This window comes from Phoenix dactylifera, chromosome 13, assembly GCF_051530095.1.
Source record: "Phoenix dactylifera cultivar Ajwa chromosome 13, Ajwa_hap1_PhDact_Kaust_v1.1, whole genome shotgun sequence".
Taxonomy (NCBI): Eukaryota; Viridiplantae; Streptophyta; class Magnoliopsida; order Arecales; family Arecaceae; genus Phoenix; species Phoenix dactylifera.
In genome coordinates this window covers 7,109,480-7,122,513 of record NC_143202.1, presented here as the reverse complement: position 1 = coordinate 7,122,513, position 13,034 = coordinate 7,109,480, and the positions used below count along the sequence as shown (strand labels likewise).

Sequence of the window (13,034 nt, the reverse complement as noted above, 5' to 3'; positions counted from 1 at the left end):
CTAGTTTAGGTCCAAATTAATTTATATTAAAAAACTCATTGGTCAGAATCTAAAATAGAATTTATTTTATTTTTTGAACTGAGTCTAAATTTATTAAATTCAGATCCAGCCTATCCTAATTCTTTCGATTTTTAAGATTAGATCTGAATTTACTAAATTCGTATCCCATACGACTCGACCATCACAAAAATTAGTAAAAGGTGATTTTAGTGCTTACATTGGGGGCCATTTATGTCAATCAAGTGGATGTTCAAGAAGTGGCAGCAGCGACGAGCAAGAAAAGAACTCATGTCGGACACAACAACTGCTTTAAACCAAACCTAAGAAAGCTGCAACACTGACAAAGCACAAACTACCTTGTCATATCATCACAAAAATCCATCGTCCGACTTTTCATGGATTTCCCATTATCTCGTGAAAGAAAGAGAAACAGCAAACACAACAAACTAAAAATTTAGCTAATGTAATGAAGCACATTCACAGATGTTTTGACATTTTATTCTATAAAAATGCTGCAGAGGCATCTTAAGCCGAGAGTTCCGAAAATCTGCTTCTCTAGACCTTCAATCAGGGATGGAGCTGCAGTCCTGAGACCATAATAAGAAGAAGGTTACAAACAAGAGGGCAGTCTGAGCCCCGCATCACTCGTCTGTGGGTACCTAGAACCAAAAAAGAACCAAAAAAAAAAAAAAAAAAAACTAAAAGCAATCTAGAAGGTTAGGGAATTAAACCTCAAAAATACCATAAAATAACTAGGCAATGAGCAATCCAAATTATCATATTGGAAAATCATTTTCTGCTCCAGCTATCCTTCCAAAAAATTTTATCAGATCCGACCCGAATTCGAACCGAACCCAAATTTTTTGGGTTGGGACTGGATTATACATTTATCTGATCCGACCCGACCCGATCTTCTATGGAGTTAGGTCTGGGTCCAAAATTAAAATCCGAATAAGAAACCAAGTTGGGTCGGAGTCATTCATAATTTAGTCCAGTCCGACTCATTTGTATCCCTTGACGGGATACCATTTGTGAAACACGGCCGCATTTATCCCGATAGAGCAATGAGATGGTAAGGTAAAAATAATTGGTCCTAAATTTTTAAAAAAAAATTAAGAACGCATATTTTCAAATTTATTATAATAAAAATATTATTTTTTTTTACTATTCTGACTCTAGTTGACTGAGAATGCTGAGATAATAGTGATGGTCGAGGTGGCGGGCGATCATTGGCTCCATCTGTAGCTGATGCAGCTGGATATAGGTAATAATTTTTCGTTCCTCCTCAAATTTAATTCTATCACCTACTAAGAAATAAAATTCCGCAAGCTACCGAAGAGTTATTTCCTCACCTACTCCTTTGGTGGTGCCGTGGCGTTCCCGAGACCTGTGGGGTCGGGCAATGACATCTTTGCAGGCAATTGCTTAAAATATGTTGCCACACCCAGCAGATGCTGCACGTTAGTGATCCGTACTCGATATGCACGCATAAAAATATAAGTAGGGCCAATTCAAGCGAGACTGATCTTGTTTAAGCTAGGCTAATTTTGTATTCGTGATAGTTTATTTAATTGATTATAGAAATCTTACAATAATCCTGAGTGCATCTAATTAGTAACATACAATCAAAAGATCCGTACCTAAGATAATCAAAAATAATGAAAAGTAATTTGATTGAGCATGATATGTTTGCAAATGGAGTGCTTGATTTCAAAATAAGGAAAATTCGGGCTAATCTAAGCTTACCATGATACCAAAGGTTAAATCTGTGACGGGACTTCTTTTCAAAATCAAGCTTCAAATTTCCAACTAGCCTGGATGTGAGTATACTCTAAGTTAAAAGAAAATTAAATAAATTATTGTTGGAATAAAAAAAGAAATCATATGCATTATAGGAAAATAGAGCATGGTGAAGCTTGAGTATATTTCTAGTTTAGATAGAGAAAATAAATGCCAGAATGGCCCAAATCAGTACGAGAGACAGTCAGATTGATATTCTCATTATTTTTATAACAATCAAAGTAAGTCTATCAGGATTACATAATCACTAGCGGACTCGCTTATTATGAACTCACCTACTTATGCCAAGTGTGGGTTTGTCATTGAGACTTGTAATCCTATATGTAACTTGGACACTACGTACACGTAACTTAAATCCTTAGACCAATACATAATTCGAAATCTTTGACCTTTTTTTTTTAAAGAGAATTTATGAAGATATTGTTCATTATAGCTCTTTACTAGTGCATAAATCATCAATTTTGTTATTGTAATTATCAATTTTTTGGATCAGTTATTTTGCCTTTGCATTGGCGAACATAATCTTGGATGGAAATAAATGGTAGAGAATTAAGAAGAAGGGAAAATGCGTTTGACAAAGCTAGATAAATTTTCTAGTATATTGGTAGATAAAAATAGTTATGACAAACAATGTTTGTTCCATACGTCTACTTCTACCCGTTTACGTGTAGCCTTTCCCTCTGAAAAAAATTACAATCACTCATTCATAGAAAATATCCTTCTTCATCAAACTTGACAACTTTATTAAAATTTGACTAGATGCAGTGTTGGTGCTTCCAAGCTATCCATACATGACCTCCCCTAATATAACTACTCACTGATGAGTTGGAATTAGGAGTAGGGAGATGTAAGTGCTTTGTTTGTTTATGATTGGAGTACTATGTATAACATAGAGTTAAAATAAGATAAAAGTTATATTTCTAAATTTTCTAAATAATTTAATATAGAATAGAAGACCTTATGACTTTCTTCATATTTGATGTTATGTGTTGCCCAGGTATGCAACCCAAGAGGAAAGATAAATTAATTCTTTTAGATTTTAAAATAAGATGCGGTGGATGGGCGATAAAGTTGCACTGATAAAACATTAAGAAACAATAAACGAATACAACAAACTAAAAATGTAACCAATACACAAACAGAAAAAAGATAATCAAAAGTAAATGGATGAAGATTGTTAGATGTATGCCCTAGAAGCCAATCTGGCGGATACATTATTAATTCTGGGACATAAATTTGTACTTGACTTTATTATTATTGAATAATAAATGGGCATCTTTTCATTCATATTGTTTATGTGTTTATGAATCGTCCAAGAAATTAATAAGATGATGATACATATTCTCAAGAGTTGAGAATTTGAGCCATGTATCATTGGTGATTAATTTCTAAATGCTCCTGATCAATAGATCATCACGAGAACGGTGATCGATCCGATCAGTGAACAGATCGCTTTCCTTATGGATGGACGAGACTCGAGTCCACAGTGTAGGGACACTGAAGTGATAGTGCAGGTGCTTGTTAGAGAACAAGGGTACTGAGCGTGACCAAAACAAGAAGTCACTTGGATGTCTATCCACTCGTCAGTGACTTACTGGATGTTGCAGTAGTATGACTGGTCCTTTGACCTGCGGTGCTTCGACTACTCACAGTGAGGTTATTGTAGTTTAACTACACATACACATGGTCTCTAGTCATATGGATCCTTGTAGTGTAGATTGGCTACAGTAGGTTCACTGTAGGAGTAGGGTATCCACCTATATGGAATCTATCGATCTTGATAGATGAGGAGAGATCCTATGTGATTTATAAGACTGAGTTCTAAGACCTTGGCCAGGGCAGAATATATAGTGGAAAAGAGTTTTCTACTCTCGAATTCAAGTCGAATAAATCTAGACATATGACAGACGACGGGGTTTGACGAGTTATCCATGACCTCCGGTCTGTAGGGATCCACGATAGAAGGACTGTATCATACGATAAATGCACCTAGAGGTTCATCATTCTATTCTACTGGGTGGCCACTACATACTGCTAGGTGTCACTGGTGGATGGTGAGACTCACAGGGATCATCTTAATGGTCAATAATCCCTGGTGAGTTGAGTTGAAATTGTTTCAACCCATTGAAAGAAGTTTTCAATAATATTGTGATAGAGATCGCAATATATCTCACAACCAGTCAGAATAGAACCTATGGGGTCACACACATTAGAGGTATTGACCGATCCGATGGTTGAATGTGATTAGGAATCACAAATAATCAATTAGATTGATAAATTGAAAACCCGCTAAGAGTTAGTGGTTAGAAGAAGGAATAATTGCAATCGGATTGCAATTTAATTTAATTAATTGGACTTGAACATGAGTCCTACTTAGAGTGGGATTCATGAAGTCCTAATTGGATCAGGATTTCAAATTAAATTAGAGTCCTACTTGGAATAGGATTTTTAAAGTCCTAATTGTCTTAGGGCTGAAATTTGAACAAGTCCTGATTAGATTAGGATTTTCTTAAGTCCTAATTAATTTTAAATTTAATCTAATTAATTTCATGACTCCTAATTGGATTAGGATTGAAGAGTTCAATAGAGTCATGGTTCAATTAAATCCTAATTAGATTAGGATTTGAAGGAAATTGAAATGGGTGCATAAAATCCTATTTTGATTAGGATTGGACTCATGCAATAGACCCAAATTAAAAACACCCTTTAATTTATTTAAATGGCAGATTTAAATGGATTTGAGGGAGGGGCCCATGCCCCTCCCTTTGGGGTGTGCATGGGAGAAAGAGGAGGGGCGTACGCCCCTCCTTGTTGGCCAAACCAAGAGATAAAGATGAGTTCCTAGAAAATAGGAACTCATCCTTATCTCTTTAGGGATTAAAAGAGGAGGCGTGTGACCCCTCTTCATCATCCTTTCCTTGGGCATTTCGGCAGCAACCATCTCCCTCTTCCTTCCTCCTTTCAGCCGCAAGGGAAAAGAAAAAGAAAGGGAGGCGTGGTGGCCCTTCTTCCTCCCATTCTTGGTTCCAACAAAAAGAAAAGGGAAAAGGCTGAAATTGTTTTGTTCTTGTTCCCTTTGATCCATCCTTCTTCCTCCTCCTCCCTAGGCATTCAAAAGTTGATTGAAAGGGAGGACTTCAGCCATCAAAAGACACCTCTGCAAGGGAGCTAGCATCCCGGGGAGATACGAAGGCTTCGATCGGTTCAATACTTCGTGTGGATACCCGTAGAGGCCGGACGCGTGTGCGGCTTCCACTGAGCCTTGATCAAATACCACGTAAATCAGATTTGTGGAGACCATCTATCCACACAAGGTGAAGATCTGATCTTCTTAATAATTTTAAAATGGTTTAAAATAATTTAATTCTAATCTATCTACAAACGAAAGGTTTTAAAACACGTTCATACGATGAACGGATCCCACATATATTTTTCCGCTGCAATCTGAAAATTATTTCGAAATTTTCATGGCATATGAGGGATGCTAACAGTGGTATCAGAGTCATGGTTATGTAGATTAAGATTAGAATTAAATTTTTCAAGGCATTTTAGATCTGAAATTTAAGGGATTATGCTTGCTGAAATTTATGTATGCAGAATTTTCAGCTTGCTGATTTTTCTGCATACTAATTATTAGATGCTTAGATTAATGATTCTAATGCTTTGATAATGTGATTACAAATATTTAGAGTCAAATCTAGCATGATCAGCAAGTCATGAAATGGAATAATCAATTAAATTACAGATCTGAAAATAATTTTTATGCATGTGATGCGTATGGTGATGATCATGGATGAACCCTTTGAATGTGCTGAAATATTCTGCGATGTTCTGTGATGCATGTACTTTTAATTTTCAAATGCCTGCGTGCATCTTAAATTCATGTATTAGAGACCTGCGTGTCTCATGAAAAGGGCTGTAATTTATTCTTTATTTTTATTTTAATTTTTAAAGCAATCTGGGATGTAATCTGTGATGTGTGTTGCACGTCGATGGTTGATCGATATGTACATCAACAAGCTCAACATGCGCGGATCGAGATCAAGGGTTGATTGAAGATGGATCAAGGAGTTGATCACAATTGGACCTAGGGGATCAAGATCAAGTCAAGAGTTGAAGACGATCAAACCAATTGACGTGCATGTGCTTGTAAAATGACCCCATCCTGGATCCATGATCATCACTATTTAATTTTATTTTTGATAAATGCCTAGATGTTTAATGCTTATGTTTATGCGGGTAGATTTATATTTGCATGAGATGTGAATACGCGATCGAGTGAGACCTAAATCGAAACCTCCCTAATCAGTCGAGGGTGAACCAACATGAGTTAGTCATATTAGATTAATTGATCTAATTGGTGTCTAGGCAAGCCTAAAAGGTGGTTACTTAATTAGGACCTTACTCTCTGAGTAAGGGGAGCCTCCCACCTGCTTACCTGGCCAATTGTTCGATTACCTCTTATGAAGAACTCAAGTTGCAAACACTAAGACATGATTATGCAATATTAAGTCTATAGGTCTTCCACCGTAGTAGAGCTGCTAAGGTCTTTCCGGTGTTGATTTGTCTCGGCTGGACACAGTGGGCAAGTTGCATCGGAGGACTGGACCTCTCTATTAGACATGAGATGTTGTGGGGTAAAGGTGGGGTTGGGCACCAATAATTATTACGTGAGGATCCAATAACGACTTTATTTCTGCGGTTATACGGTGGGTCTGACTTAACTAAGTAATGGGGCCAATAACTGTTAGGTGAGGGTTTCATTACTTAGAGACCAAGTACCACTGCAATATGCTTGAGAAGCATTGTACAAGAGTTGTACACTCATCCATTTATATGTCACCAATAACTGTTAGGTGAGGCAGCAGGTAAATCGGTGAGACCGCAGTACCCACTAAAAATTCTAGTCGCGTAGGATTTCCGTTTCTCCATCAGGAAAGTATGAGGGATTCGAGAAAATAGTAGGAGCATATTTGTTTTAAAAGTTCCTAGAACAAATTAAGTTCAAGTACAAAGTCTAATTAGAATCTTTACTCTCTACAGATCACAATGTCAGCTTCAAACCCTTTGACCCGTATTCTTGAGACCAACCGACTGACCAGAACTAACTACAAAGACTGGCTTAGGAACCTGAAAATTATTCTAAATTGTGAGAAACTAGGGTATGTGCTCGAAAATGATATCCCCAGGTTACCAGCACGTCCTACTGATGATCAACGTGAGACGCATCAAAAGTGGACAGATGACGACATTAGGGTCAAGTGCTACATCATGACATCCATGACAAATGAACTTCAATGCGAGTATGAGAACATAAAGACTGGCTCACCTGCAAGAGTTGTATGGTGAGCAGAGCCGCACTGCACGTTTTGAAATGTCCAAGAGACTCTTTAAGGCAAAGATGCGCGAGGGGCAGTCTATCCACGATCACTGTTTGACTATGATCAAGGACCTCGAGGAGCTTGAGAAGCTCGGTATGTCCATGCATAAGGAACTGCAGATAGATCTGATCCTGCAATCCCTTCCTGATTCATTTGGGCAGTTTATAGTAAACTACCATATGAATAAGATTGAATGCACTAAGACCGAATTGTTGAACATGTTGGTAACTGCTGAAGGGGCCTTGAAAGGTTCAGGGGGCTCTGTTCTAACTGCTGAGCTGACTTCTAGTTCCAAGAGAAAGTCTACTTGGAAGAAAAAGAAGCCTGCTAAGAAGCAGAAGAAAGACAAAAAGCCTAAGAAGGAAGTTCATAAGAAAAAGGCTGATGACAAAGAAAAATGTTTCCACTGCAACGTCAACGGCCATTGGAAAAGAAACTGCCCTTCATACCTCGAGAACCTGAAGAACAAAAAGGCAGACACACCTTCTAAAGGTATGTTAGACTTGCTCATAATTGAAACTAACCTTACGGTTTCTTCTACTTCTAGTTGGGTTATAGATTCTGGTTCTAGTGCTCATTTGTTCACTACTATGCAGGGTCTAAAGAAAAGTAGGAGGCTGGCGGAAGGTGTAGTAACCCTTCGAGTTGGTAACGGGGCAAGAGTTGCTGCTGTAGCTGTGGACACCTATCCTCTGCAATTACCGTCTGGATTTAGTTTACTACTTAGAGACTGTTATTATGTCCCTGCTGCTAGCAGGAATTTGATTTCTGTTTCATGTTTAGCACAGGATGGTCATGTTTTGACCTTTGACAAAGACTGCTGTTCTATTTATTTCAAAAATAAATTAGTTCCACGTGGTTTCATGATTGACAGTCTCTATCACTTGCATGTTGATGTGTCTGTGAATGTGTGTGAGCAAGTAGTGAGTGCCATAGGATCTAAAAGATCCAGAGATGAGATAAACCAGAAGTATTTGTGGCACCTCAGGCTTGGCCATATTGGAGAGGACAGAATGAACAAAATGGAGAAAGATGGGCTTCTCGGCCTATTGACTTCTGAGTCATATCTAGTTTGTGAGTCCTGTCTTCAAGGAAAAATGGCTAGATTGCTCTTTGTAGGACATGAGAAAAGAACCACTGAAATACTAACCCTAGTACACACTGATGTGTGTGGCCCATTTGATGTGCTAGCCAGGGGTCGTTATTCGTACTTCATTACCTTTACCGATGACTATTCACGATATGGGTATATGTATCTTATGAGATACAAATTTGAGTCTTTTGAAAAGTTCAAAGAGTTCAAAAATGAAGTAGAAAAATAGACTGAAAAAATCCTTAAGGTTCTTCGATCAGATCGAGGAGGAGAATACCTTAGTGGGAAATTCCGGGACTATCTCAAGTAGAATGACATAGTCTCACAATGGACGCCTTCGGGCACACCTCAACTCAACGGGGTGTCAGGAAGGAGGAATCGGACTCTATTAGATATGGTCCGATCCATGATGAGCTTCACTGATCTACCTATGTTTCTTTGGGGAGATGCCTTATTATCTGCAATTTACTTACTGAATAAAGATCCCTCTAAATCCGTTCCTACCACACCTGATAAGTGCTAAATAATGTATAAATTAATCTATTTTTCATGGCACTTATGATTATTTTTATACATATATTTTTAGATTTAAACATAAGAAAATGTTTTCCCCTTCATTACGGCATTATTAAAAATAATTCGAGTTTGCTTAATTTTACTGATTGAGTCTAATGTATGCAGGTTGAGTCAAGTTCATTAAGGATTATTTCTGGACCTAAACCACATGCACCCCGCAAATCAAGACCCTCTAATTCAGTCACCTAACTTTTTTTCCATATGATCCAACTCTCCTATTTTAATCTCAAAACAATAAAATCTCTTCAATTATTTATCCCTCCAATCTCAAAGCATACCAACATATTTGCACAAATCCTAAAGCTCCATTCACTCCTCACGCTCCAACCATCTCCCCAGCTCCCGTGACTCTCGATCTCCCAACTTTCGTTACCAAACTTCATCCGTGAGCATCTAAAAAAATCAACCGAGATCCTCCTTATCCCATGGATAAGCCTAAGCCAACTTCTTCAACCTCCCTCCGGAACCATCCCTTCCCAGCTCCCATGCATTGAAGACATTCATCTAAAACCTTGCCTCAAAACAGAGTTCGTTCCCAGCATTCCGTAAATCCCAACTCCCCTGTTCTATGATATTCAACCAGAACCGAGTCCATTCCGTGTTCATCTTCCACGACACCTCCTCCCAGATTTCATCTGCATCACCCAAAGATCTCTTCCCATTCCGTGAGCATCCAAAGATCTTGTTCTCAACCGAATCAAGTTCATCCTCCCGTGATCCACTCATCTCCCAGCTTCATCTCTTCTGAATCAAACCAAGTTTCTTCCATTCCCCTGTTTCGGGGATAATCTCTTCCGAATCAATCCCAACCGTCTTCCTTTCCTCCCGTATCCCATGAACGAAACCAACCTCTCTCGCATCCGGATATCTCGTGTCCAGCCGGGATGAGCATCACGAACGGATCTCAGCCTTTCAGCCGAAGCATTTCAGAATCCCAGCAACAAAACAACATCATCTCCTCCATGTTTGTGATCTATCTTCATCTCAATCCAACCAAACTCCCAGCGTCCGGATAGACTTCATCTTCCGGATTCTTCACGTCCGCAGATCACAGCCACCAGCCATCCGCGATTCAAGGTTTCTTCCGCATCATCTCTCAGCATGATTCACCGAATCAAGTGTTGGGAACCCGCCCATGCCGCTGATATTTCAAAAATTAAATCAGATGGCAGCGGAATCGGCATGCACGGGTTCGACGTTCATCGCATGAACGTTGTTTCGAGACCTTTCGTAATTAGGTAAGAATTAAAACTTTTAAAACTAATAGGAAGATCAAATCTTCACCTTGCGCGGGTAGATGATCACCGCAAATCTGAATTCGTGGTTTTTGGAAGAGGGTTCGCTTGAAGCCGTTCAAACGTCCGGCCTCTACGGGTATCCACACGAAGTAGAGGACCGATCAAATCTTTCTTGTCTTCCCGGGGTGCTAGCTCCCTTGCAAAGACTTCTTTTGATGGCTGATCTCCTCTCTTTCAATCAACCCTTGATTGTGCTTGAGAGGAGGAAGAAGAAGGATGAAGATGAGGAAGAAGAAAGAACCCCACGCAGCCTTCTTTTGTTCCTTGCGTTGGATGAAGGAAGGGAAGGGGAGGAGGCCGCCAACACTTGGAGATCCTTTTCCCTTGCTTGCGGCTGAACTAAGAGAGGAGAGGGGCTGGTGGCGGCAGCAAGAGGGGGAAGAGAGCACACACCTAGGGCGCCGGCCCTAGGTCCCTTTTTATAAGCATCAAGGGCTCCTACAAGTTAGGAGCCCTTGACAGCCTTCCTTCTTTGGAGCGCCGGCCACCTTCTCTCTTCTTGTCGCCCTAAGCAATTGGAGAGGGGCTGATGCCCCTCTTAGTTGGTTAACCTAATCCTCTTCCAAAGAGGATTAGGTGCCTCTCTCATGGTTTCATCCTAATCTAATTAGGATTAGCCAATTTTGGGTTCAACTATGCTAGTCCTAATCCAATTAGGACTTGGATGAATCATGACTCAATTGAACTCTTCAATCCTAATCCAATTAGAAGTCATGTTGATTCATTAGATTATTAATTAATTAGGACTTAAGGAATCCTAATCCAATTAGGATTTGTTTAATTCTAGTCCTAATCCAATTAGGACTCTAATTTGAATCCAAAGTCCTAATCCGATTAGGACTCTAGGAATCCTACTCCAAGTAGGAATCCAATTTTGATTCAAAACTCCTAATCTCATTAGGATTGAGGAATCCTATTCCAAGTAGGAATCCCAGTCCTACTCCAACTAGGATTCCCAGTCCTAATCCAATTAGAACTCTGGGTATCCTACCCGAAGTAGGATTTCTTGTTTCAAGTCCAATTAATTAATTCCCTTTCCTTCTTCAACTTCTTATCAATCAAATTGATTTCTTGTGATTCCTAATCACGATTTCAACCATTGGATCGGTCAATACTTCTAGTGTGTGTGACCCCATAGGTTCTATTCTGACTGGTAGTGAGATATATTGTGATCTTTATCACTATATCATTGAAAACTCCTTTCAATGGGTTGGAACGATTCCAACTCAACTCATTAGGGTTTATCGATCATCAAGATAATCCCTATGAGTCCCACCATCCACCAGTGACACCTAGCAGCATGTAGTGGCCACCCAGCAGAATGGAATGATGAACCTCTAGGTGCAGTTAACGTGTGATACAGTCCTACTATCGTGGATCCCTACAGGGCGGAGGTCATGGACAACTCGTCAAACCCCATCGTCTGTCATATGTCAAGATTTATTCGACTTGAGTTCGCTAATGGAAAACTCTTTTTCCACTTTATATTACTGCCTTGGCCAAGGTCTTAGAACTCAGTCTAACAAATCACATAGGATCACTCCTCTTCTATCAAGGTCGATAGATTCCTTATAGGTGCATACCCTACTCCTACAGTGAACTTACTGCAGCCAATCTACACTGCATGGACCCATATGGCTAGAGACCATGTATGTGTGCAGTCAAACTACAATAACCTCACTGTGAGTAGCCGAAGCACCGCAGGTCAAAGGACCAGTCACACTACTGCAACATCAAGCAAGTCACTGACGAGTGGATAGACATCCAAGTGACTTCTTGTCTTGGTCACGCTCAGTACCCTTGTTCTTAACAAGCACCTGCACTATCACTTCAGTGTCCTTACACTGTGGACTCAAGTCTCGTCCATCCAGAAGGAAAGTGATCTGTGCACTGATCGGATCGATCACCATCCTCGTGATGATCCATTGATCAGGAGCATTTAGAAATTAATCACCAATGATACATGCATTAAATTCTCAACTCTTGAGAATATGTATCATCATCTTATTAATTCCTTGGACGATTCATAGACACATAAATAATATGAATGAAAAGATGCCTTTTATTTATTCAATAATAAACAGTCAAGTACAAAATTATGTCCCTAGAATCAACAATGTGTCAGCCAAATTGGCTTCTAGGGCATACATCTAACAATCTCCTACTTGCACTAAAGCCAATTGGTCATATATCTTAGGCCCATCTTCTTAAGGTGGGCTTCAGTCTTTTGCTGACTCAGCTGCTTAGTGAACGGGTCTGCCACGTTATCCGCGGAGTCTACTCTCTGCATTTCTTCTCAACATAGTCGCGTATGAGATGGAAGCGCCGCTCTATGTGCTTGGACTTCTGATGAGACCATGGCTCCATAGCTAGTGCTATGGTGCCAATGTTATCACAGTAAAGTGTTATGGCATCTAATGACATTACACCTAACTCTGCAATTAACTTTTAATCAGAAGGTTTCCACTGCACCCTTAGATACGGCTTAACATTCAGCTTCTAAGGTAGAATCTATAATGATCGGTTGTTTGGAACTCTTCCAATTTACTGAACCACAATTGCACATATTCTGATGTAGACTTTCTATCATCAATATGTGTGCATCCTTTTACCTTCAACTCTGATCTTCTCCCAAAGATCAAGAACATGTCCTTAGTTCTTCTCAAGTACTTAAGACTGTTCTTTCACAGCTATCCAGTGCTTCTTGCCTGGATCCGACTGATATCTGCTTGTGACACTCACAGCAAGAGCTATATCAGGTTATGTACACAGCATGGCATACATGAGGCTTCCCATTGCCGATGCATAGGGAATCTTGCTCATGTGTTGAATCTCTTCAGATGTGTTGGGGCACATCTTCTTGGAGAGATGAATTCCATGCCTTAG

General features: G+C 39.6%; 1 protein-coding gene across 1 annotated transcript; it reads left to right on the top strand.

The window, feature by feature from the left end:
- Window positions 1-5,111: 5,111 nt before the first annotated feature.
- On the top strand, window positions 5,112-8,049 carry LOC148700207 (uncharacterized). The gene is made up of 2 exons (XM_088709985.2): window positions 5,112-7,673; window positions 7,778-8,049. Exons 1-2 carry the CDS (start codon window positions 7,175-7,177, stop codon window positions 7,792-7,794), a joined length of 516 nt encoding a protein of 171 aa, XP_088566111.1. The 5' UTR covers window positions 5,112-7,174; the 3' UTR covers window positions 7,795-8,049.
- Window positions 8,050-13,034: the final 4,985 nt, after the last annotated feature.